The sequence below is a fragment of the Meles meles genome, chromosome 19 (assembly GCF_922984935.1).
Source record: "Meles meles chromosome 19, mMelMel3.1 paternal haplotype, whole genome shotgun sequence".
In the NCBI taxonomy this organism is placed as follows: Eukaryota; Metazoa; Chordata; class Mammalia; order Carnivora; family Mustelidae; genus Meles; species Meles meles.
In genome coordinates this window covers 30,054,105-30,081,374 of record NC_060084.1, presented here as the reverse complement: position 1 = coordinate 30,081,374, position 27,270 = coordinate 30,054,105, and the positions used below count along the sequence as shown (strand labels likewise).

The 27,270-nt window shown below is 36.4% G+C and overlaps 1 protein-coding gene across 9 annotated transcripts in view; it reads left to right on the top strand.

Annotated features, from left to right (window-relative positions):
- The window catches only part of CHD9 (chromodomain helicase DNA binding protein 9), a 223,333-nt gene that overhangs the window by 104,713 nt on the left and 91,350 nt on the right, over positions 1-27,270 (top strand). For 6 of the 9 annotated variants that reach the window (XM_045987027.1, XM_045987030.1, XM_045987031.1 and 3 more), the window contains exon 3: positions 16,126-16,457. In XM_045987027.1, coding sequence (XP_045842983.1) covers positions 16,126-16,457 — 332 coding nt within the window. Of the gene's footprint in view, positions 1-14,615; positions 14,975-15,103; positions 15,336-16,125; positions 16,458-27,270 lie in introns of those variants that run through there. The other 3 variants (XM_045987034.1, XM_045987033.1, XM_045987035.1) reach the window with 2 other exon arrangements.

The following is a 27,270-nucleotide window of genomic DNA, read 5'->3' as shown; positions in this document are numbered from 1 at the left end:
GTTGTATCTCATTGTGATTTTCATTTGCATTTCCCTAATGTCTGATAATGGGAGCATCTTTTCTTGTGTTTACTTGCCATCTGTTTGTCATCTTCATTAAAGTGCTTAAGACTTTGGCCCATTTAAAGAAATAATTTGTTTTAATATTGTGGAGTTTGGAGACTTCTCTTCTTTTTTTTTTTTAAGATGTTATTTATTTATTTGACAGAGAGAGATCACAAGTAGGCAGAGAGGCAGGCAGAGAGAGAGAGAGAGAGGAGGAAGCAGGCTCCCCGCTGAGCAGTGTCCCATGCAGGACTCCATCCCAGGATCTTAAGATCATGACCTGAGCCCAAGGCAGAGGCTTAACCCACTGAGTCACCCAGACACCCTGAAGACTTCTTTATATAAGGACCATTAAATTGATCATAATGATTAACACTAACATTTACTGAATGCTTTTTCTATGTCAAATACTGTTCTAAGATCCTTCATTTGAGTTCTCTCATTTAAATTCACAGTGGTTAAGTTAGATACTATGATTATCCTCATACAGATGATGCAACTGTATCAAACACTGGCCAGGTCTTAGAAATACACATTGAATAAGACCTTGACTTATAAGTGACTACAATATACTTTGGCAAATGGAGCAGCAAAATAATTTTATCACTTCTTTGAAAAAGAAGTGATAATCTGAACTGAGTTTTGAGTAGACGTTTGCTAGGCTACCTTTTAGGTAAAGGGCACACTAGACAACTATAAGAGGTTTTTGGGTTTTGTTTTGTTTTTTTTAACTGAAAGTAGTTCAGTATTGCTGGAATATAAAGTAAAATAAGTGTTTGAAAATTGGACATGTAACTAGAGAGAGAGATGATCATGTTATCCAGAAGTATAACCTCATAACTGAGTACAAGCTTCAGTGTTCTCTTTCTGTTTTCTGTCCTTCATGTTTCGACTGGGTTTCAAGGAGCTTCCTTTACTTCAGCTCTACCCTTCTCATCACTAATACCATTGATCTAAGTAACTCGCAAGCCTCTTGCCTCATTTTGTGGATTGCTCCTACTGTTAGAAGAAATATGTAATATTAAATTTCTCTTTACTGTTCTCTTTCTGAGTGAAACCCATCTGAAATATCATGCTGGGGGCACCTGGGTGGCTCAGTGGGTTAAAGCCTCTGCCTTTGGCTCAGGTCATGATCTCAGGGTCCTGGGATCGAGCCCCACATCAGGCTCTCTGCTCAGTGGGGAGCCTGCTCCCCACCCCCCCCCCCCCCGCCTGCCTCTCTGCCTACTTGTGATCTCTGCCTGTCAAATAAACAAAATCTTTAAAAAAAAAATAGATTTTGATATATCATGCTGATATGAGAAAGAAAAATTACTTGTTTTTTGTTCAATGTATCACTGTATTAGAATAGTTTTTTTCCTTAAATATCTGCATGTAATGAATTGTTTGCTCAGATAAACGATACTTAGATTAGTAATAGTCTTAATTTGGAGTTATAATCTTTTAATGTAAATTTTATTGAGATATACATACAGAAAAGTACACAGATTATATGTGAACAGCTTGATAGATTTCCAGAATGTAAACTTCCTCTACATACTCAATACCCAAATCAGGAAATAGAACATTATCACAATTGTAGAAGCCTCCCCAGGCCTCCTTCTCGTCACTACTTGCCCTCGCCCTCAGGGTAATCATCATTGTGACTTAGAACTCATAGATTCGTTTTGTTGGTTATTAAACTTTATATGCATTTGTGTTGAGTATGTATCTGGGACTGAAATTGTTCAGTCGTAGGTATATGAGTGTATTAGTTATGCTGTCTGCTAACAAATTAGCCACACATTTAAGGACTTAAAATAGTACCCATTTATTATCTCACAGTTTCCTGGGTCAGGTGGCTGGGCACAGCTTATCTGGGTCCTCTGCCCAGAGTCTCACAAGACTATACCCAACATGTGCATTGGGGTTGCAATCTCCTAAGATCCATGGTCCTCTTCTAGGCTTACAGGGTTGTGGCAGAAGTCATTTCCTTGCAGCTGTAGAACTCATGGGAGCTTGTTGCTTCAAGGCCAGCAGGAGAGTGTCTCTGAGCTCAGGAAAGGACTAAGCCCTCTAGTTTTTTATAAATTAAACTTTTTTTTTTAAGATTTTATTTATTTATTTGACAGAGAGAGAGAGAGATCACAAGTAGGCAGAGAGGCAGGCAGAGAGAGAGGAGGAAGCAGGCTCCCCGCGGAGCAGAGAGCTGGACGGGGGGCTTGATCCCAGGATCCTGAGATCATGACCTGAGCCGAAGGCAGCGGCTTAATCCACTGAGCCACCCAGGCGCCCCTATAAATTAAACTTTTAATTTTAAGACAAATGAACTTCTGCTTGCAGTTATGAAAAATAATACAGAGAGATCCAGTGGATCCTTCACCCAGTTTCTTTTTACATGGATGTTTTGCTGTGTACAGATTTTTTTTTTTAGACTGTTACATAGGAATATTTAGGGGAGCAGTTTTCTCAGTTCAGATTTCCAATGGGTGAGCCTCTGGTAGAATGGAATCATTACCAGTCTTAATTTTTATTCTTTCATGAGTCTTAAAACATTTTGAAAAATTTTTTAATTGGAGCTAACATTTGAAGATACTTTTCAGATCAAGATCTCTTTCTCATCAAATTTTCTTTTTTCAGTGAATAGTATTACTCAAGGGTTAGTCACACTGCAAAATTAACACAAATCCAAATCTGTCCACACTTCTGATACCAACTGAAAACTCTGGGGGTTCCCAAAGCCACCTTTAGTCTTAATAATACGTTAGCAGTACTCACAGAACTCACTGAAAGCTATTATACTTATGGTTATGGCTTATTATGGGGTAGGCTACAGGTTAAAATTAGCCACCAAAAAACAAAACAAAACAAAACAAAACAAAACCCATAGAGCAGTCTTGGAAGCTCAAAGCTTTCCCCATGGAGTCAGGTCCCAGCATTGATGTGTGATATTAGACGTAGAGTATTGTTCACCAGAGTAGCTCACCTGAACTTCAGTGTCAAGACCTTTTATTGGAGGTCCCTCAAATAGTCATGACTGATTGCCCACAAGGTTGATCTCAGCCTCCAGGTTGACTAATAATAGATGATTCAAAACCCCTCCCCTCAAGTCATGTGATTGGTCTTTGTGCTGTGACCAGCCCCACCACATGATGTAAAATGGTTAGCTCCTGACCTTAAAGACATTCCTATCAGGTATGACCTACGTTACCTCCCAGAAGCTAAGGGCAGAGGCCACACCTCTCCTTCGGCCCGGCCAAATTCTTTACTGTGCTTACTGTTAGAAAAACACGTTTTCTCAAGGTTTATTTAATCTTTACTCATTCATTCATTCATCAAATGTTTTTTTTTTTATTCTGTGTGATATATAGGTTGTTGGTGTCTGGGTACACATGGACATCATCCCTGCTCTGTAGAACTTACTTCCTAGTGTAAGTGTAGGATTTTGTTCCTCTGATTCTGTTAGCCAACACCTCCAAAACACAATAGACCAAAACGATAGGCTAGGTTGAACTCTCCTATGTAATGAAATCGAAACATTTGTTAACCTATTATAACAATGTTTTTCAAACTTTTTTGATTAGGACCCAGTATAGAAGTGTCTTTATAAAATGTCTGTGGAATGTGTATTTGTAGGGATGTGTGTCTATTAAGATATAACCAACATTTTACAAACCACTGGTCTTGCTTCGCTCATAAAGAATGTTAATGACTATTCACTGAATTAATGATTCAAAAGGAGATTTCAGCTCACAGTTCAGAAACATTGTCTTGGGGCGCCTGGGTGGCTCAGCCATAAAGTGTCTCAGGTCATGATCCCAGGGTCCTGGGATCAAGCCCCACATTGGACTGTCTGCTCAGCAGGAAGCCTGCTTCTCCCTCTCCCACTCCCCCTGCTTGTGTTCCCTCTCTGCTGTCTCTCTCTCTCTCTCTCTGTCAAATAAATAAATAAATAAAAATCTTAAAAAAAAACCCAACATTGTCTTAAACAATGAGATCATTGAGAATACTGATGGCCTGTTACTAGAAGGAATCAGCTTACTAGGAGGAATTGAGGTGCAAAAGTATCCATTTCCATGGCATAGTCTCTAGATGAACAGCCTTTGAAGTATAGTATAGCTAGTAGTAATATTATTCAGTAGGGAAACTTAGGAAGACATAAAACCAGTATGTTGTTCATTTTGCTTTGCAGCTGCTTTCTCATCCTCGCTTAAGATGATTTCTGATTCATCTTTCCTCCGGAGACTGCTCAGCTAGTCTTTCCTTTCATTTAGATTTCAGTATAGGAGGCCTCAGTTAGACCTTCCCTGAATCCACTCTAAAATGATCACCCTACCACTTCTAATCACATCATCCTGTTTTCATTCTCTACATATCCTTTACCTTTACCTAATGTTTTTCCTATTCTCTTCATTCCTTCTCTAAAGTCTTAGCTACATTAGAGAGCAACTTCTATCATCTTGTTTACTCTTTTATTCCCAGCACATGTAACAATGTCTGGCAAGTAGTATGTACTCAAATAATATGTCTTGCATGAGTGATCTAGCTCATGTTCCTCTTAAACCCCAAACAGAATACATTTCTCTTGGTGAAAGTAGAGTATACTGTAATTATCTTGTTCATTATACCACATTTCTGTTTGTGCAGTCTAAGATTGAATTTGCTTTTTTGGCAAGCTCATTACACCATACACTCATTTCATTTACAGTGAGCTAAAATTCCCTGGTATTTTTCACATGAGCTGCTGTTAAGGCATGCACCCATTTATTTTTTACTTAAGTAGTTGTTTTGTGCATGTGTGCAAGCATGCCCGTATATAGATTCAGCCTCATAAGACTTTTTTTTTAAATCAGCATTTTTGGGTATGCACTAAGAGGAAGGCTAATCAAGAACTAATGATAGGTGGCTGAAGAGAGATTAGGCTAAAATGAAAGGACAGTAGGAACCCAAGAGACTGACCAGATGGCACCAGTTCACAAATTTAAGTTGAAAATACTCATTTGAAGGGGTTTAGTGCAAACTGAGGAAGTAGAATCAGTTGGATAAATTTTGGAGGGGCTCACTTGACAGGATTAGGTTTGCTTTTTCCTATTCTTTTTTTTTTTTTAAGATTTTATTTATTTATTTGACAGACAGAGATCACAAGTAGGCAGAGAGGCAGGCAGAGAGAGAGGAGGAAGCAGGCCCCCTGCTGAGCAGAGAGCCCGATGTGGGGCTTGATCCCAGGACCCTGGGATTATGACCTGGGGCTCGATCCCAGGACCCTGGGATTATGACCTGAGCTGAAGGCAGAGGCTTTAACCCACTGAGCCACACAGGCGCCCCGCTTTTTCCTATTCTTAAAAGAAATGTAGCATGAGTCTGCCATGTTGGGACTCAACATCAGGATGATACCCTTTCCTATCTGAATTATGTTCTCTGTCCTCTTTCCCCTCCTTCCCTATGCACCCCACCTTTCCTATGCACCCCACCATCCCACAAGGTGCCTGCAAGATACTAGCTGTTCTGGTTCAAAACAGCCAGGGGAACATATTTAATTGCCCTTAGTCATTTGTCAAACCTTAAGGCATTGTGGACTTATCAACAGTATTACAGGTCAGTGCCTCTCATGTTGTCACTAATTCTGTTTCTGTACTATGCTCCTTGAAATCTGAATGGCAATTCAATGACAACCAATATTTTTAGACACTTTTTCCCACCTTAGAATCACTTCTGCTTATAGTATTGGAACTTTGTTTTCAAGTCCTGACTTGAGGTTCCTACCTTACTGATCTGCCTATCATTTTATAGTTTCAGGTCATATGATGACACTTTTTTTTTCTTCTTTAACTTTAAAAGTTCTACCTTTATAAAGTCAGAGACACACAAGTGCTATGCCTAGATGGTCATCGACCCCAGGAGGGCCTATTTATCATCCTCATACAGTTCTCATCACTTCTGCTTCCACGAGTAATTTTTTCACTTGTGGTTAGAATTGCATCCAGAGACACAATTCCTCATGTTACTTACTTTGCATTCTGCAAGGTGAAATTTTAATATGGCAAAATTACATATACTTTGTGATTTCTAAAATGCTTTTGACTCTTTGTATATAGCTACTCTTTGACATAGAATAAAATTCTATTTCTTTTGCCTACGACTGTAGATGAGGTTTAAATGACTTATTTTGTCCTTATTGCAAATGTATCTGTATCAGCCTCCCCTTCACATCATTTATGTTTGTTAACAATCAGTTAGATTGTTAACAATCTAATAGTTTTTTAGAAATTATTTCAGGATTCTGAAAATTAACATTGGTTTTTCAATGCTGTGTATACAAAAACTAAGTGTCTTTCAACATAATTGATGCTCAATTTCCCCTTTAAAAGAAGGGAAAGAGGTGTTTTCCTTGGTATTTATTTTACTAATACATTCAGAGACGTTGCCAGAAGAATGAGATTGTGGTGGTTAGTGTTACTAAGCCAACTCCATAACTGCGCAGTTGATTTCCTTACGCTGTTGCCCTTCCTCTTTACCAGGACCCGTCCAGGCTCTAAGAGTGTCCTTCACCTTTGGGTTCTATCAGAATGCCACCACCACCCCCCAGCCTCTCGCGCTAGGGAAAAAACCAATGACGGCGACTTGATAAACTGCTTTGGAAATTGGAAAGATTACTGATTCCTAACAGAATATCATAAATTTTAATGCTTCGTGAACTTTGGATCAGTTGTCACCTATGTGGGAATGGTAGGCAATACTTAACAAAATAGTGTTTCGTTTTTTTTTTAAAGAGTTGAACTCTACTCTTGTACCAGTGTGATAGACGTGTACTTGTCTCATCTGTGCCTGACCTCTTTCATGTGCAGTTAGAAGGAAGATTTGATTTTATTTTTAACCACATAGGAATATCATGAAATGAGATAAGAAAATTCACCAGAAATTGTGGAAACTTTTGGGCTGTAAAATGGTTTGTGAATTAACGTATTCAACAAGTTTTTAGAAAATTTCTTTTCAGGGCACCTGCCTGGCTCAGTTGGGAGAGTATGTGGCTCTTGATCTCAGGGCCCTGAGTTCAAGCCCCACGTTGTATAGAAATTACTTAAATTCGCTTTTTTTTTTTTTTAATTTTTTCCCCTAAGAAGAATTTTAGGAAAGTTGCTATAGGAAGTTAATATGATTTACCAAAGTGATACTTATCTGTAATATTTTGATTTTTTAATTGGGGTGATATCTGGCAGTGGTCATGCATATTCTGCATGGCCAAAGCTGGGACAGTTTGAACAAGTAAATAATCATCGTACCAGATTGTAACCCATAGAATAAAATAAATATCCATGAGTCTATATAGTGTAGTGTATATATATATATTTATATTATTAATAGTATATTTATAGTATATATGTTATTAATGTATTGTGATTAATATGTGATATATTAATATATAATTATTATAATAATATGCTATATATAAATGAATGAATGAATGAGAGAAGAGATAGCTTTACTTACAGTAGAATTTTGATTAAAAATGTGGGAGAAATGATAGGAGTGAAAATTTGCATACCACAATGATTGTTATAGGCAACAACTGTCAATGTATGCTAAGATTACTGGGCAAATGTATATGAGAAACAAGATATTTGTTTACTCTCATTAGATACTTATTAATTACAAAAGGAGAGATTTATAGTAGAGATCATGGTAGACACCACTTTAACCAAGCAATCAAAGTCAACATCCCTAGTGAGTAATAAGGTATACTGACATCATACACCCCCTCATACAGATGATCCCTGAGATGGGCACAGTGTCACATCACAGCAACAACAGTAATACCTAACATCTCTGATTGTTTGTTTGCCAGACACCACAGTAAGCACATTTTCAGCTGGGCCTCACTACAGCCGCAGTATCACAAGGTCGGTACTGTTATATCTCCATTTTACAGATGAGGAAGCTGAGGCCCAGGTAAATGATGAAACTAGGACTAGAACCTGGGGCTGGCTGACTCCAGAGTCTGTTCCCTAAATAACAACATTATGCTGAACATAACTTGTAGTGTCGTAGCTAATTTATGGACTGATGAATGCAGTATATTTAATATTGTCAAGTAAGTAGTAAACTTTGTGAGGTTTCGTGGTTTGATGTTTTTGAAATATACTTTTGATTTATCTGGAAGCAGAAGATGAACTTCTAAACAATACAGAATTGAAAAAGCAACACACACTAACATAAAAGGTTAAATATTACTTATTTTCATATCATGTATGGCTTTTAATAAATACAAGTTTTCAAAAATAAATGAATAAAATTTTTCATCAAGTATTCAGGTTTTATTACTAAAACTGCCTAGCAACCCTAAATCTAAAAATTGGATACCCTTCTCTATATGTAATCATTTATTGATTCCCTCATTCCTTGAGCTTAAAGTCCAGATATTTTAACATAACTTATAACACTTTTGATAATCTAAACCATTACGTTTTAGTCCCTGTTGCTTATCATTTTCTACATGTACCTTTTCTTGTTATGCCAAGCTACTTGTTATTCCCAGAATATAACTTCTTAAGTTTCTTTATTATCTAACATTTCTTTTTTCTTTTTTAAAGATTTTATTTATTTATTTATTTGACGGAGAGAGAGATCACAAGTAGGCAGAGAGGCAGGCAGAGAGAGGGGGAAGCAAACTCCCTACGGACCAGAGAGCCCAATGCAGGGCTCAATCCCAGGACCCTGAGACTATGACCTGAGCTGAAGGCAGAGGCTTTACCCACTGAGCCACCCAGACGCCCCCTCCATGGATTATTTTGAAGCACATCTCAGTCATATCACTTCATCTATAAATGTTTCAACTTAAATAGCTAGAAGACAAACACTTTTTGTCTTTAAAACACCACTGCAAAATCAGTTTTATACCTAAAAAATAATTATAATTCCTTCATAATTAAGTATCTGGTCTAAGTTAAAATTCCCTAGTAGTTTATTTTTTTTATTTTTTTTTTAAGATTTTGTTTATTTATTTGACAGAGATCATAAGTAGGCAGAGAGGCAGACAGAGAAAGTGAGAGGGAAGCAGCTCCCTGCTGAGCAGAGAGCCCGATGTGGGACTCGATCCCAGGACCCTGAGATCATGACCCGAGCCGAAGGCAGCAGCTTAAACCACTGAGCCACCCAGGCGCCCCTCCCTAGTAGTTTAATAAATGTATTTTTACAGTTGATTTTGTCAGGTCCCTATCAAAACAGGGGCTACTCATTACATTTGGTTGATATGTATTTTAAGTGTCTCTCGTTTTTTTCTCTTTCATCATTTAGTCTTAAATCTCTTTGTTTTGTTCTTTTGTTGAAGAGACTGAGTCATTTATATGTAGAGTTTCCCACATTCTGGATTTTGCTGATTACACCAAATGATGTCCTCTAACATGTTCCTTCTCTCTCCATATTTGCTGTAAGTCATAAAACAAATCAGTATTAAGAAAAATAAAGCTTTTGTGAATATGTACTATTTGCCTGAATTGCTATGTGGATGATTAAAATAAAGGCAATACTTTTAGTAGTATTACCTTATCGATGTAAAGTTCAAGATTGATGACACTAGGGGCGCCTGGGTGGCTCAGTGGGTTAAGCCTCTGCCTTTGGCTCGGGTCATGATCCCAGGGTCCTGGGATCGAGCCCCGCATCGGGCTCTTCATTCAACGGGGAGCCTGTTTCCTCCTCTCTCTCTGCCTGCCTCTCTGCATACTTGAGATCTCTGTCTGTCAAATAAATAAATAAAATCTTTAAAAAAAAAAAAAGATTGATGACACTAAAAAAAGAAAGGAATGTCATGATTAGCTAGAACTGGAGACCTGGGTACTAGTACAGGTCACAAGATGAGAGTAGGCCTTTTAGTTTGTGAATATGGCACTTCACAGATGTGAAGAAAGCAAGTAAAATAATTGCTTTGCTTCCATCAAAAACTCTGAAAATAGATCTAAGGGTAAAACTCAGAAAAAATCTTTGACAGATTATAATTTGCTCTTGGGCCAATTTTTCCCCTTCTTTTCTCATTTAAAGCAGGTCTTTATTGGTAGCTTGTAGAAAAAACATGTTCTATGCAATAAATAAAGTCCAGAAGAAGTCACCACAGTAATGTTTGCACATATTATTAAGAGAAACTGCAAATTTATTGTTTTTAGAAGGTTGGTTTTATATGAATATTTAAGTGAATAATATAACTCTTCTTAAAAAGGTTTAAAACTAGCACACTGGCTTATAAACAATTTAAGAGAACTAAAATGCTTTGTAAGTTTTAATATCTTATTACTATATTTGCTTTCCTTTTGATTGCAGAATTTTTAATACTCTCCTCTTGGCTTCCATGACACCACCCTTTTGCTGAGACTGACCTTACCATTCTTATGGTTGCTGTTTGTTTTCCTTCATTAGCTCCTCTTCATCTGCAATTCCTTGAAATTGGTGTTTTGGGGTTTCCCTTTTGGCTCTCTTCTCTTGTTTCCATACTGTCTCTCCAGGCAGTAACACTCATTTTCACTCATGGCTTGCTATCTCTGTTCTGTTTATATTGTCTTCTGTTGGACCCTCTCTGTCCACTCTGAGCCCCCAGGCCTGAAGCTTAGCAGCCCTCTCTCCTGAGAAAGGTTGGAAGATATTTAGCTATCATGCAGTTTTATCTGTGTTGTTGAAAATTCCTTTTTCTTTGTTTTATTCTTACTAAGAAATTGCTTCTGTTTTAATATTTGAGACCTTTTAGTCTTTCATATTACTTTAAAAATATGTGAAAAGGGGCGCCTGGGTGGCTCAGTGGGTTAAGCCTCTGCCTTCAGCTCAAGTCATGGTCTCAGGGTCCTGGGATCAAGCCCAGCATCAGGCTCTCTGCTCAGTGGGGAGCCTGCTTCCCCCCTACACACCCCCCTGCCTGCCTCTCTGCCTACTTAGGATCTCTCTCTCTGTGTCAAATAAATAAATTAAATCTTAAAAAAATATATGTGAAATAGGGGCACCTGGGTGGCTCAGTCAGTTAAACATCTGTCTTTGGCTCAGGTCATGATCCCAGGGTCCCGGGATTAAGCCCCAAGTCGAGTCTGGTTCTCTCCTTATCTCTGCCCCTCCCCTGCTTGTGCTCACTTGCTTGTTCTCTCTCTCTAATAAGTAATATAAATAAGTGTGTAAGTAAGTAAATAAAATATGTGAACTAGAACATTCCCCCAACAGAGGAGACTGTAACCTATAGTACATGTATAGTAGCCATGTGATTATTCTCCCCTTCTTCGTGGAAATTTATAATTTCCATTCCTGCCAATAATAAATAATTTGTATGCAACTAAAATATTTGAAATGGACAGATTCCCAGTGTGGGTTGGGTGAGTATGTGGGATAATCATTCCACCAAGAAAGGAGAGATCTGACTTCACCCTCAGATTTTAGCACATCTAATTTCTGGAACAAATCTCTTTGTGTCTTTCTGTCATGAAGGAAAAAAGATATAACAGGTGGTATGAAAGCTTTTTAACTTTCTAATATGTGGCATTCATAAAGTCTAGAGACCATACTTTTTCATTCTGTTCTATTTCATGTTTTTTAGTGCTGGTCTGGACCCACTAAATTTATATCATGAGTTGCTATTAGGTCATGACCTGTGGTTTAAAAACACTCATACCATAAATCCTTGAGTTTACCGCATAACGAAATATGATCAGATCTTCCATATATTCCTTTCAGTTGCTATCAACATAATTAATATATCACATATGAGATCATCATTATGTTTCACTATGACTTCTTTGTCTTATAAAATTGAGATATGATACTAATATTAAGCCTTTTTGTTTTTTGGGTTTTTTTTGTCATTTATCATATAGGTTTGGGGGGAGTATGACGTCTGCCTTTATATTTGATTTCTAAACAGCTTGTGTTTAAAAAAAGTATTTTGAAACTATGACAAACTTACAGAAAAGTCAGGGGTGAAGTACAAAGAAATTCTTCCACTTTGTAAAGAATTGGAAAGTAGATTGCAGACCTGATGTTACATCACCACTGAAGACTTTAATATGTATTTCCTACAGATAAGGAAGATATGTTTCTGTATAACTACATCGTAACCATAATAAATGGAAAGTTGGTACAGCAGGAGCTGTGGAATGGGGAGAAAGAACAAAATACAATTAAGTAGAGCTGACAATTTAATGAGTGTTTATATAAGGGAAAAGAGAAAGACTGTGGCATTGAAAAAAGCATATCAGCTACCCTTTTGTATGTTTGTGATATATGTGTGGATTGGGAAATGACCTACATTAAAAATGTTCTACTTAACACCTCAGTATGGATGTTCTGTGGGAATATAATTTTAAAATACTGTCTTCTAGGGGCACCTGGGTCGCTCAGATGATTAAGCATCTGCCTTCAGCCCAGGTCATGATCTTAGGGTCCTGGGATCAAGACCCGCATCCGGCTCCCTGCTCAGCGGGAAGCCTGCTTCCCCCTCTCTCTCTCTGCTGGCCTCTGCCTACTTGTGATTTCTCTCTCTCTGTCAAATAAATAAATAAAATCTTAAAAAAGAATACTGTCTTCTAATAGCAGAAGAAATATTTGACCATGGATTTTGTTATTATTGTTTACTATTAAGATTTATTGTTAAATAATTGGGATTTTGAGTGAAGTAATAGAATGAAAAAGCTTTAATGGGAGAAATGAGATATTTTGGAAATCATCCTAGGTTCTGAGGATAGTATCAGTGAGCTAAGGATATTGAAAGAAAACAAGAAAATTGACATCTTCCATTCCAGCCCTGACCTCCCTGAGGATCCAGTCTTCAAATTTACAGTTATTAGAGCTTTTAAACTTATCGCACACGTATACACATCCTTTCTTGACTAGATATCCTATTTCTTTTACCTTCTCCTAAACCAGCACTTGGTCTAGAAAGTAAGCATTTATGCTTCCTGCTCTTCACCTGCCCATATCTAATTGATTTCTGCATCTTGAAAAGGGCACAGGAAAAAAAAACTCATTTCATCCTAGCTTTATTACTAGTGTCTCTGCAATTTTGAGAAAGTCATTTGGCTTCTTTTGTATTCAGATCAATCTGTGTACATTATGCTGTTTGAACCACATATGATTAGGAGGCTGGTGCTCATAACAAGGCTCTTTGCCTTTTAATCCCTGCTTCACCAGGTGATCTGGGGTGAGTTACTTCTTCATGTATCAGTATCCTCAGCTATAAGTATATATATACCTCACAGGGTATATATAGATATGCACACATATATAATGAGCAATAGTGCCTAGAATACAGTAAGGATTAAATATGTGCTAGCTCTTACTACTGTTGTATCATTATGACTTTTTTTGCTTGTGCTTAGGTTGTTCTAGCATTTTGTAATACTGCTGTGCGAATATATCTACCATTTGCTACCCCTCTTCTTTCCATTATTGCCATTTCCCTGTTCCTGTTCCAGATTAAATGAGTTATTCTGTGAAAAGTACTTAGAGTAGTACCTGGCACTTAGTATGCACTAAGTGTTAGCCCTGACTCATTGGTTCTTGTGAAAGACCTCTCAGGACAGTCAGGTCCTTTCCTTGCCATTAGTGATTCTCTCAACTTTAATTTATTCCTTTGCTGCCCAGATTGGTCTTTCCTGGACATTGGTCATATAATGTTGCTCCGTTCTGAGACCTTTGGTGCTTAAAAGGAAAGAAACAAAAAATGTTCTTTGATAGAAATATCATGTAACTTTCCAGGACCAACTGAAAAACATGGTATTAATAAAGAAGTAAACTTGAATTTTGAAAGAGTGAAAATTTTGTTTTAGGTATGTTAGGGCATTACTTATTAAAACAGTCTCAACTTTTTACAGGAAGAAAAGTTCCTGAAATTCAGGAGGACTTGTTATTTATTTTTAGCCAGCAACTGAAACTAGAATTTTATCTGAAAAACTCCACCGTTCAGTTAAAATAGATCATGAAGGGTAAAGGTCAGGAAGGTTTTATGAGTCTTTTTATGTTAGGAAAATAAACTAATGTATTTCTCCAGGTTTAAATAAGGAAAAAATGTGTTGTTATTTATTCTCGGTGGGCATACTGACAGCTCTCCTGTGTTTTTATCGAAATCTTAAACTTCTCTTTAGAATTTAAATGAAAATAACTTCATCTGTCTGAAAAGTAACGTTGTTAGCTTTCTGTTAGAAGAATCAGAAGAGAACTTATCTAATTTCTTAAAGAGAAGTCACTTGTTCTGTGTTCATTTGCATGACCTGCTGCTTAACCCTTCACTCCTCGTCGGCTGTTTTCCTACTTCCAGTATTTTATGGTATCCTGGAGAAAAGTATTTTTCTCCAGTAAAAATTGCACCGGATTTTGTTTGTTAATAATGATAGCTACATAAAGCCGTTTCACCACAGTTTTAGTTTTCAGAGGAGCTCTTAAAATCAGGTTTTAGCTGTTTTTTTAAAAACTTGACTGCAGGAAGTGGCAGAGCAAGAGTTAATGTGTTACACGGAGGGAAGAACAGTCCATTGGGGGTTAAATTGCAGAGTCTAATGGAATAATAACTGGTAGCACCATCTGCTGGCCTACTTCCGCAGAAGGAGTCAGTATTTTTAACGACATCTCTAATATTCATGCTGATGCATTTTGATGCTTTGTGCATTCATTTCTTTCTGTGCTTTGTTGGAATCTGGCTATCTGCTTACAGCTATTGAGGAAACTCAGCTTTTTAGGAGGGGTGTACGGCCTTTTTCATACCTAAATAGGATGAACAGTGGATATAAACTTGCCAAGGCAGAAATGTGTTGATAAATCACAATGTGTGTTTGTGGAGGGTTGTGCATCTCTTGGTTGCAGCTTGCTAAATAGGCCATTTAGGAATCTTCTTTCAATGCTTTTTTCTTGAGCACTGCCTGGGGTGGTGAAAAAGCAGAGGGCAAGCCTTTGTCTGACGCCAAAAATGTCTTCAGTGAAGAGGCCAAGAGGAAGGGTAAGTGAAAGCCTGAATGAGTGGGAGGAGGAGGGGTTCTTTGGGCTAAAAGGCTAATGGGATTGAATAACCTTCCTTATTACTGGCTGCTGCTGCGGGAGTCGTACTGCATCGCCATCTTGAGCTTGTTGCTGTTTTCTCGAGTCTTGGTTATTTGTTATAGCCTGTAGGCCTTAAGGTGGCATTTTAGTCAGCGTTCTAAACCCTCCTTCCTTTCCCAGTGCTGTAGCACTGCTATGAAACCTTTGATGAGGCAGGTATAGAAAAGATATCCAGTGAAGCACACTGGAATCAGCATGAAAATGTGTGTGGAAATTCCTGGTGGTTTTTTCCTTTGCTATAGTCAGAGGCATGTTTACGGGTAAGAACATAACAAAACTGTGATCTAAGTATATGTGGGTGAATGCGTGTTTGAAGAAGATATTCCTTTTTAAATGCTGTTGATCTGCTTCCTGTGATATTGCTAAAATATTAATAATTTTAACGTCAAACTGTAAAACTTGGGTTTTTTTTCCAGAATTGCTTGAACCAAATTATTATGATATAGAAAGAGAAAAAAAAATTCACATTTAACTCCTTCACGGAAAAGCTAAAACTTTCTCTAATTTTAAGTATGGCAGTGTCTATTTACTAACTAGCTATGTTGCTGCATAGATTGCACATTTAAAAAATGATTTAAGTGATTTCAGGTTCTAGTTCTAATTTCTTGTAAAACAGAGAAGCTTTAGATTTCTAAAAATTGTAATAAACCAAGGAGTAGTTTTAATTAGTTAAAATTAAAATTTTAAATTTATTAATAATTTTCAGAGTTCTGGAGACCTGAGGAGAAAAGAAAAGACTTATTTCAAATGCACAGAGTGTTTACAGGACAGAATTTGAATCAACTAATCAAGAACGCTGTGAAAATATCAGTGAATCTACATTATCCTTCTTTAACCTTCATTTTTAAAAGCAGTAGTTGAGCTTTTTATTTTATACCTACACTAATTTCCAGATCAGCAAACTGTTTTAATTTTAAATTTGTTTGTAGCACTTACATACTGGCTCACATATTTTACTTGAAGCATAATTTTAAATGTTTATTTATTTTAATTGTTCATTGTTTTGGTGTACTTTGATACATTGTATAAAAAGTATTCTGATTTCTCTAGCCTCCATCTTCCAAGAAGAGTGATGGTTCTGGGACATACACTAAGTTGCAGAATACCCAGGTGAGGATCATGTCCGAGAAGAAGCAGAGAAAAAAAGTGGAATCAGAAAGCAAGCAAGAAAAGGCTAATCGGATAATATCAGAGGCCATAGCAAAAGCAAAGGAACGTGGGGAACGCAATATTCCTCGAGTAATGAGTCCTGAAAACTTTCCTAGTGCTTCAGTTGAAGGAAAAGAAGAAAAGAAAGGTAGACGGATGAAATCCAAGCCAAAGGACAAAGAGAGCAAAAAAACAAAAACTTGTTCTAAGTTAAAAGAGAAGACAAAAATTGGGTAAGTTGGTGAAGAATTAAATTTAATTCCTTTGAATTTTTTTGTCAAATTGCAGTCTGTTTCATCTTTTACTTTTGATTTGTGTGTAATGTATTTACTCCCTCTTTGAAGTTTTAAGTTGTTAGATTCTGTGTGTACCTTATTTCCTTTTTTGAATGAATTGGGGAATATACGAAGATTTACTGAATTTGACAATTCTACGATCATAGCTTATTGTACATTAATATTAGTAAAAGGCGTTTAAAGTAGGAAAATATTTCATACACAAAACAGAAAAAGGAAAACAAAACAAAACCCATTGTTGTGCCCGTTCCAAATTCACTTTCTTTACAGAAAGTGCATTGAAATCTTGGATAAGATTTCTTTACCTCTTAGTTGTACTTCATTGGGCAGCTTATAGTTTGGAAATATAAGATGCAATCCTTTCTCATAAACCCACAACTTTGGACTAAATGGAATGACAAGAAAACTAAGACCATTTAAATCAACTATGAGTAGCTCTCAGCTCTTCTGGTCTACTCCCTCACTGTCTTTCTGATTTACTTTATGTAATAAAGAGACCAGGTGAGGATTAATGCTCCAAGACAATTATAAGGCCAAGGAATTGCTCTAGAAGGGAACATTAATCTTTGGTGTTTTTATTTGACTACTCATCTGATACATTTTCAAAAAATAAAATATAATAAATGTTAATATTTGTGTTATATTTAAATTTTTGCATGCAAGGATAAATGTAGCCTAAGGTCAACAGTATAGAATTATTTTTGCAAGAATATTTTGTCATTTTTGAAGGCTTTATGTGAAATTTTAGATAAAGTGTTTAATCTGTTTTTTTTTCCACACAAAGTACATAGTAAAGAATTTCTTTATTATGAAAATCCTCATTAGCTTAAGAAATAATTGATACATTATACAGATATTTAGAACTAACACAAATTTATAAAACAAATTAATTCTCAGCATTTTAAATGTAGGCACCAAACTCAATTATATTGTCATATCCTGATGCCTTTCAGTCCAAACCATTAAATAACATGGTCTCTCTTGTCATAATAGAGCAGTGACTAATGTCTGTGATTTTTGTATTTTATTTGCAGACAGCAAAAATGAAATTTGAAAGTTAAATTCGTGCTCCTGTTATATAAAGGTTTTGGCATGAAAGTATCTTATTTTTCCAATATTATGTCTAGTTTTAATTAGGAAATCCCATATTTAATCCTGTAATATATTAAGAACTAGTATAGTTTAAGTTTTCTAGTTTCAACTTATATAGAGACGTAGGCAAAGTGCTTGTATACACTATTTGGAAGGGCATTAAAAAAATAGCACACAAACGGAGAGAAACTGGTAGGGAAACTTCAAAAGTTACAATAAGTTTAAATTTGGGAGGGAATAGGTAGAGGCGAAAGATACCAGAAGGGAATGTGTTTCAAGAAAAACAATGTACATAAGGGGAAATTAGAAACAGTCATAACAGAGAGAAACTGGATTTTTGAAACGTGTGAATATGATGGGAAGTAGTAATATGTTGCAGTAGAATGTCCGCCTTATTCTGTGATCTTTATATTTTTGTTAGAAATAGGTAGATTATTAATAAAATTTTAATATTACACAGCATTGATCAATTTAGTAGTTGTGTTTAGAGTGTTCTTGAGAAAATAGGTGAAAATTTTATTGGAAAGATAAATACATGGCAAGACACTGAGCAGTTGCCAGAGAAAAACTTACTGAGAGTGTAAGAGCATCCTTTTGATAGAAGACTTTATAAGTTGCAGCCCCGTAAAGTAAAATGGAAGTAAAATGGAGGTTTGCCTTATATATTGTTTATAAGCTGTTGCAGTAAAACAATGACTTCTTGGTCATCTTTATCAGACAAAGATTGTCATGTTGGAGGAACATAGTTGGAAATGAAATTCATTAAAACCTAGAGTTCTTATCCTAGTCAATTGAAATGTTACTGCACTTTCCAATAAGCTGGTATATTTAAATTTTGAATTTGATGATTTTTAAGTTTCTGTGAAGTCATTTAAATAGTTAAGTTTAGGTTGTGTAATTTTAATTAACAGCATTTTTGATATATTAAACATTTTTGTGTGTGAAAATTTTATTTTTGTTTGTTTGAAAAAAATTGGGCTATTGCCACTATCAAAACATAAATACCAGATAAAGTTGAAGGGAATGTATGCTGGAGCTTAACCACCAGCAGTGAAACAGAAATTCTGAGAATAGCTAAGTTTGTAAACACTAAGCTATGGTTGATGTATAGTCAGAGCTGGTATTCATTTCACCCACACGTGTAATTTGATACGGTCTAGAAAGAGGAAAACTAGTACTGCTTCTTCTTGCTAGTGTGTTTGAAACCTTTTTATCATTTCTGCTACTCTTGTAGATTAATTTTAAAAAAAATACAAGGAGAAAAGGGCTTTTTTCAGAGCACTTGAGTACAGTCTCATTTCATCTTTACAGTCTGTGAGTTACATTGGCACACAGTGTGCTAATTGGGTTAAGATCGTTGGCTTTGGAGCCAGGAGCATTTGTTCAAATCCCAGTTTTGTCACCTACAAGCAGTGTGACCCTGGACAAATACTTAACCTCTCCAATCTTTAATTTCTTCCTGTGTAAAAAGGGAATAATGATAGTACTCGCCTCATGGTGTTATTTTGGGGATGAAATGATTTAACAGCATTGAACGCATATGGAGCAGTACCCGGAATTTAATAAACGTTAGTCGTTATTTTCTGAAAACATAAATAGAATGCAGCTATTTAGGGAGAAGGCTGCGGCCAAGAGCCACGCCCCTTTCTTCAAGCCTAAAGTTTCACTGGTCTGCCTAAGTTCTCTTTCCGTTAAGGCTCTTTTCCAAGATAGGACCAGTTAAAAATTTAGGCAGACAGTGCTCACTTCAGTAGCATGTCTACTTAAAAAAAAAAAAAATCAAGCAGAAAAACTAAAACAGTTCCTAATTGTTTAGAAGGGTATTAGTTTAACTTATTAATGGCTTTTTTCATATGAGCATGCTTCTGTTTATCAGGTAGCTAGGGTAGCATTTACGAGAGGTAAATTTTGTTTGCAATTTGCAGTTATGTGGAAGGGAGTGAGTTGAGATGGAAATGGCAGGTGTAAAATAATGAAGTAAAGTAGGGAAACAGCCTTTTTCTACTTTAATGTTGGTCATGATCTTGGCAGTCAGGTTCTAACAAGCTGCCTTTCAACTAGAGTAGCAGATATTTCTTTAGTATTAAGATGCTCCATGAATGGAATAAATTTTATGGAATGAATGAATGAATAAGAGATTAAATATTAAATGTTACCAAATGGCTGAATTTGATTTGTTAAATCAAGAATAGAAATGGCAAGCTAATCCTTCACTGAAACCACAGGGACATAGCTAATGGTTTAGTAATAGTAGAGCATTAGCGTCTAAAATAAATTCACTCTAAGACTTCAGAATTTTCTTATGGTTCTATTTGAGATTTCATAGTAGTATATCACATGATTTAATAAGAGCATTTTTAAATTTATGGTTTATAACTTTAACATTTAAATTATGTTTCCATGTTGCCAATTAGAACTTCTGTGTGTTACAGATTTTTGGACTGGCATAGGTAGAATGATTTTGATACTTTAAATGTTTTGTGGCCCTATAAATTTATTCAGTCCTTCTTGATTAAACTTATTGTTTTCTTTTTTGTGTTCATAATTATTTTTTCTGTATGCTAGGTATCAGGTGGGTAGAAGTAGATTTTCTCTTGAGTGAAAGCAGAAAACTCTAAGTTAGGAAGTATTTGTCAAATTCAAGCAGAAATTAAGGATGTTGGGACTCATGGCTGGCTCAGTTGGTTGGGCCTCTGCCTTTGTCTCAGGTTATCATTCCAAGGGCCTATGATCAAGTCCTGCATTGGGCTCCTCGCTCAGCCAGGAGTCTGCTTCTCCCTCTGCCTGCCGTTCCCCCTGCTTGTGCACGCGCTTTCTCCCTCTCCCTCTGGTAAATACATGGATAAAATCTTAAAAAAAGGGGGGGGGAATTAAGGACATCATATTATAAGGAAAATAATAAAACATAATTCTGAAATTATATTGTGCCCTTTTTTGCTATAGTATGTTTGAGTCCCCAAAAAGAAAGAAGGAAAATAACATTTATTAATTACCTTGCATTGTATATATACATATATATGTATGTGTGTTTTTAAAATAAAACTAACATGTAAGTTTGTCCATATGCATGTCTGTAGAGATACTTTTACATCTAAATAAAATATATGAGGGAAAAAGGAATTAACAAAATCTGAGGGAAAATATAATGGGTCATCAGAAATTGGGAATTTTCACTTCATAGTCCAGGTTGTTAATAAAGTAACAAATGAGACCCTGATTGTATGTTTTCAAAATAAGAATTTAATATCTGGATAAAATACAAATATATTAATTAATTGTTTCTTGGCATCTGACCAAAAAAACCCTGAAAAATATATGATATAAATTTATTACATTTTAAAAAATTATTAATCATATGCAGTTAGTCTTTAGAGGTTCTATAATTTTTAAATGTCAAGCAGGTAAAATGTTTTATTGACTTCCCTCCTTAGATCTAAGCTTAAACTCAGTGAAAATCTGAAATGCATTCATCTGTAGAAAGAATTGATACAGCCTGTAATATTTGTTATGAATTCAATGAAGATTTGCAGTTCCATTTTTAAGAACTATACCTTTACATAAAATGTATTAGTAAGGTCTGTCATTAGCAAACAATGTGTTGTATGTATTTCATTGAATCTAAGATGTTATTGATTATAAGGCATGCCATTTTTTTTTAAGATTTTATTTATTTATTTGACAGAGATCAGAAGTAGACAGAGAGGTGGGGGTGGGGAGTAGGCTCCCCGTGGAGCAGGTAGCCTGATGTGGGGCTCAATCCCAGGACCCTGGGATCATGACCTGAGCCAAAGGCAGAGGCTTAACCCACTGAGCCACCCAGGCACCCCAAGGCATGCCGTTATTTTATGTTTCAGTAAGAAAGAAAAAAAATATTGCCAGTTAAAACTATGGCATGTGTTTGAGCATTAAATGAATCTTGATTTCATAGATGTTAATATATGGGGAAAGTATGTATCTTAGAACCGTGGACGTAAAGTTTTTGATTTAATGTTCCTACTCTGTTCATATTTTTCAACATAAACAACCTTTTCTCTTTTTAAAAAAGAAGTAATTTTTAAGAATAAGAAACTGTGTTAATATATTGACCATGATTATTAATACTTAGCTAATACTTGTATTAGTAACTGTATGAAACAACTCAGTGAATTCAACTTTTTAAAAAAATCCTATCTGCCCTTAAACAGGAAGTAATTTATAGTCCAAGTTACCAAGAGCGTACAAGACAATGTTATTTTCACAAACTGAAGGATTAACTAAAATAAAGGACCCTTTTAAAACTTGCTTTTTCCAGAGGAGTTTAAGCTGGAGTATTGAGTTCACCCTTAAAATGGAGAAATTTAACCAGATTAAAAGTGTTTCTTTTTTAAAAAGTTTATATTTTATGACTTTAAAAATAGCCACAGTGTCTTTCACTTGGCTTGCAAAGAAAAATATTATAATGTGAAATAGTATTTTTGCTTGTTCCCTTCACTTATGATGAATTGGATGCATTAATTACAACAAATGGACTAATTGGGGAAGATTCATTGTTTGTCCAATTATTGCAATGAGAGAATCAACAGGGGGCAATTACAGATTGACACTGTAGAATGCAGCTTGTTACCCAGCCTCTACTAATAAACATGTGGGCAGGATTCAGATGAGTGCATAAATTACATCTGAAAATCAAATATAGATGTCAAGTATAAACACGGAGGTTTTCTAGTGCAAATGAATTAACATTTCAAATTTATACTTGGTTTGAAATTGCCCTTTGCTGTCTGAAACAAGCTATGTTTTGATATTTAGTTCTTTCACTTGCCTGAGTATCTGTTGCTGCAATTTGCTAACATTGATAACAGAGCCTTTTAATGTTTTAAAAAAATAAAACTTGCAAAATGTCTTTATTCATATATTCTGTATTTGGCACTTAGGTGATATTTCTAAGAATAGCAAACTGTCAGTTTATTTGAAGAATGTATCTATAATGAACTTTTAGTTTCATTTATAATGATATTTTATAATCCGTATAGTAGACTCTTTCTGATCCTTGTTGGAAGAATGCAATGCTCTTTGGTACCTGGGTTATTTTACTTAGCTGATTTCATTTTATTTTTCTACTTTTGGATTATCCGATTTCTCTCACATAATATTTATGGCAAACATTTGTCATAATACAGGCAGTAGAGGTTTCTGGTTGTTTGAAAATCAGATAAACTTTAACCTTAATAGTTTACTAAGAGATAATAATAGTTTCGTATTTGTCAGTACCCATTAAGCTATGTATATTTATTGATGGTAAGTATCTGCTGACTGGTTGAAATACAGTGTTATTTTATTATAAAATCAGTAAGATATTGGAGATAGTAGACTAGGAATAAAGAGACCTTTGTTGTCCTTTATTAAACTTGAGACTCAGGCATTTTATTTCACCTTTTGGAACTAAAACTTCCATATTAGTATATTGGGACTAGCACCTTATCTATCTCAGCGTTTTCCTCGGGATCAACTGAGATACTGTAGGCAAAAGCACTTTGGTGTGTTTTAAGTGCTCTATAAATAAAAAATCATTTTATTATCCTGAATATTTGTTTTTAGAGTTTTCTATGATAGTAACCCTGAACCAGTGGTTCCCAAACCTGGTGGAACATCAGAATCTTTTAGGGAATTTTTTAGAAGTCTGATTGGAATTCCACTTAACTAGATCAGAAACCTGAGGTTGGGACCTGCAAATCTGTATTTTTATTTTTATTTATGTATTTATTTTTTTCCCCACTTTTTACTTTGAACTAATCTCAGAATTGCAGAAATAGGTCAGAGTTCCTTTAGGCCCTTCACCCAGCTTCCTCAAATGTTAGCATCTTATACAACCAAAGCACGATTATCAAAAACCCAGAAAAAACACTTGTGCAATTCTATTAACTTTGATACCTCACACACATTTTGTTAGTTGTTCCATTGTTTTGGCCAAGATCCTACGTTTAGCAGTGTTGTCATCCCTTCTTACACTCCTCTAATTTGGGATGATTCCTCAGTCTCTGTGTTTTGTAAAAAAAAAATCTTTTTTTGTAGAATGCCTCTCCGCTTGGGTTTGTCTGATAATTTCTGATTAGGAATCCTTATTTTTAACAGACAGCCTTCTAATGAAGCCTACCTCTCACACATTTAGGAATTACTCATCAATATCAACCTGATCTTTGTTCCCCTTTGTAGTGTCCCCTATATGCCGTTTTAGAACTGTACAATAAGCCAGTATGACTTCATTGTTTTCAAGAGTCAGTGTTCCGTGTTAGCAACCCTAGTTTTTAAATCTTAAAATGTCTGTATTTTACTCAGAAATAGATCAGTCAAGCATGACTTAATGTTTTAGAATCGCCTTTTTCCTACCATGGAAATGTACCATTTTTTAACAGAAAGGACATGTATAAATATTTTGAACTCTGTAAGGCTTAATAGGAAACTACTATATCTGAAATATCTCTTACAAAGTTAGGATTTTAAAAAGATTTTTGCATAGGTTAAGAATGGTTAATGAGTTTATAAAATAAGATGCTCTTCCAGGCCTGTAGAACAGCTTGGAAGAAAATACAGAAGATATGGAAAACATAATTTAAAAGGTCCTTTTTTGTTTTGAAGAACTTTTTCACGTAATTGGTATAATGAAGGTTTATCCTAAGGTATTATGGGCAATGTTTTTACTAGGAGCTACCCTCCTCTGCTAAAAAGGGTAGGTACCTGAGGTTGATGGGGGGGCACGGCACTTAACTAGTACTTCTTTTCAGAGATTTAGGCAATATTTATCTATAAAAATATTTGAGCAAATGGCAGAATGCATCCCATATATATTTCTACTACCTAATTTTACTTAAGAGTTATCCCTGATCTTGCCACTGAATACCACCTGGGCAGGTGCCTTGGGCTTTATTGGGTAATCACAAGGAGCATCAAGCTTACCCATCAAGGAGGAGGTTTTTACTGGACGAGGAGACTTCCAGTCTTGTTTCTTGATCTGGAAGCTGGTTACACATTTATGTTCATTTCAGAAAATACACGAAGCTGTTCTCTTTTGATGTGTGCACTTTTCTGAACTTATATAATACTCCCATATTAGAAGACAGGTTTGGGGAAAGTGAGGGGTTGCCTTTGGGAACATTTTGAGAGCTTCAGTTCAAGCTCTGGAGTGAGGCATACGTAATTTTAATCTCTAGTCTTACTTTCCGTGTGACTTTGAGCAAGGCATTTAACTTCCTCAGCCTCCATTTCTTCCTCTTATAAAATGCTCGTATTCACTTCTTGGAATGGTATTAACATGAAATGAGAGAATGCATGTTAAAGTCAGCAGAGACCGCCTCCATAAACAATAGCTAAATGGAAGCTTTGAAGATGTAAAGGAGTTCCAAGAGGTCAGATAACTGTGGGTTGAGGATTGAAAATAAAACAGTCCATACAGACAGACGAGGAGGAGGAACAAGATCCTGTGATATATAACAGTAGATAAGACCTCAAGGGAGAGTTTTATGTTAGCAGGGAAACCCGAGTAAGGAGAAGGGACTAGAAGAGGGAAGAAGTGACCAGTGAAAGTGGTGAGAGAGAATGAAATTTAAGCATGGTTGGTTCCTTCATGTTGTTTCAGGAGATCTTTTCGTACTCTCTCTGAGTTTCTGGTTCCAACGTGAGCTGCATTTGTACTCTTACTTGCTTTCTTCACGTAGTCCAAAGAGTGCAAGTGAGATACCCAGTAAAAATCATCCTTCTCCTGTTGAAGGTGGTAATCATGCCATACAAGAATCATGTAGGAGTGACTCTTTCCAGAGGTTTCTTGCCTTGTATCCAATCATCCAGTCAGTGACCATGTCTGTTGATGCCTCCATAATAAAGTTATGCTTTTCTTCACCTCCCATCCACACAGCGTGGCCCTGTGTTGCACGCTTCATGCCTCACTCAAGTTGTCATTTGCCTGACTGCTGGTTTCTCTTCTTCTGGTTGCATTGCTCTCTTGTTTGAAATTCTTCCCCTCACCAATTTTATTGAGGTATAGTTGACATGTAACATTGTGTATTCATTTAAGGTGTACAACGCAATATTTTGAAATATGTTCTTATCGCAGAACTGTCGCCATTATCTCACTAGTTACAAATTTTTTTTCTCGTGACGAGAACTTTGAAGATTCACTCTCCTAGCAACTTTCAAATATACGATGCAGTATTGTTAACTATGATCACCATGCTGTATGTTAAATCCGTAGAACTTATTTGTGTAAAATTCTCGTAGCTTCCAAATGCTTTATTACGTTTCTTTATTTATTGAGAATATCTCCGAGCCGTTTGTTGTCAGTGGTGAACAAGACAGATTCTGTTTCAGTTCCTGCCCTGCGGAGCTTAAAAGCTGGCCTTAAGCTAAAATGTTAACTCCTTACATGTCCTACAGGATCTTCTGTGATCTTCAGCCTGTCTAGATGACCATCTCTCTCTGCTTCCTCCTCCTGCAGTGCTTTGTGGCTCTCTGACATGCTCTTGTCCCTGTGTATTTCTTATTCTTCTCTAATATCCCCCCTGCCTGGAATGCACCCTTTGTCTTCTTTCACTACCAGTTGAACTCCCTTTTATCATTCATTTCCTATCTCAAACTTTACCTTTTCTGTAAAGGTACTCCCTTACAGCAGACAGAAGCATTTCTTTTTTTTTTTTTTCCATTTTATTTATTTTTTCAATGCAACAGTATTCATTCTTTTTGCACAACACCCAGTGCTCCATGCAAAACGTGCCCTCCCCATTACCCTCCACCTGTTCCCCCAACCTCCCACCCCTGACCCTTCAAAACCCTCAGATTGCCCCAACCTCCCACCCCTGACCCTTCAAAACCCTCAGGTTGTTTTTCAGAGTCCATAGTCTCTTATGGTTCGCCTCCCCTCCCCAATGTCCATAGCCCGCTCCCCCTCTCCCAATCCCACCTCCCCCCAGCAACCCCCAGTTTGTTTTGTGAGATTAAGAGTCATTTATGGTTTGTCTCCCTCCCAATCCCATCTTGTTTCATTTACTCTTCTCCTATCCCCCTACCCCCCCATGTTGCTTCTCCATGTCCTCATATCAGGGAGATCATATGATAGTTGTCTTTCTCCGATTGACTTATTTCACTAAGCATGATACGCTCTAGTTCCATCCACGTCGTCGCAAATGGCATGATTTCATTTCTTTTGATGGCTGCATAGTATTCCATTGTGTATATATACCACATCTTCTTTATCCATCCATCTGTTGATGGACATCTAGGTTCTTTCCATAGTCTGGCTATTGTAGACATTGCTGCTATAAACATTCGGGTACACGTGCCCCTTCGGATCACTATGTTTGTATCTTTAGGGTAAATACCCAGTAGTGCAATTGCTGGGTCATAGGGTAGTTCTATTTTCAACATTTTGAGGAACCTCCATGCTGTTTTCCAGAGTGGTTGCACCAGCTTGCATTCCCACCAACAGTGGAGGAGGGTTCCCCTTTCTCCACATCCTCTCCAGCATCTGTCATTTCCTGACTTGTTAATTTTAGCCATTCTGACTGGTGTGAGGTGATATCTCATTGTGGTTTTGATTTGTATTTCCCTGATGCCGAGTGACGTGGAGCACTTTTTCATGTGTCTGTTGGCCATCTGGATGTCTTCTTTACAGAAATGTCTGTTCATGTCC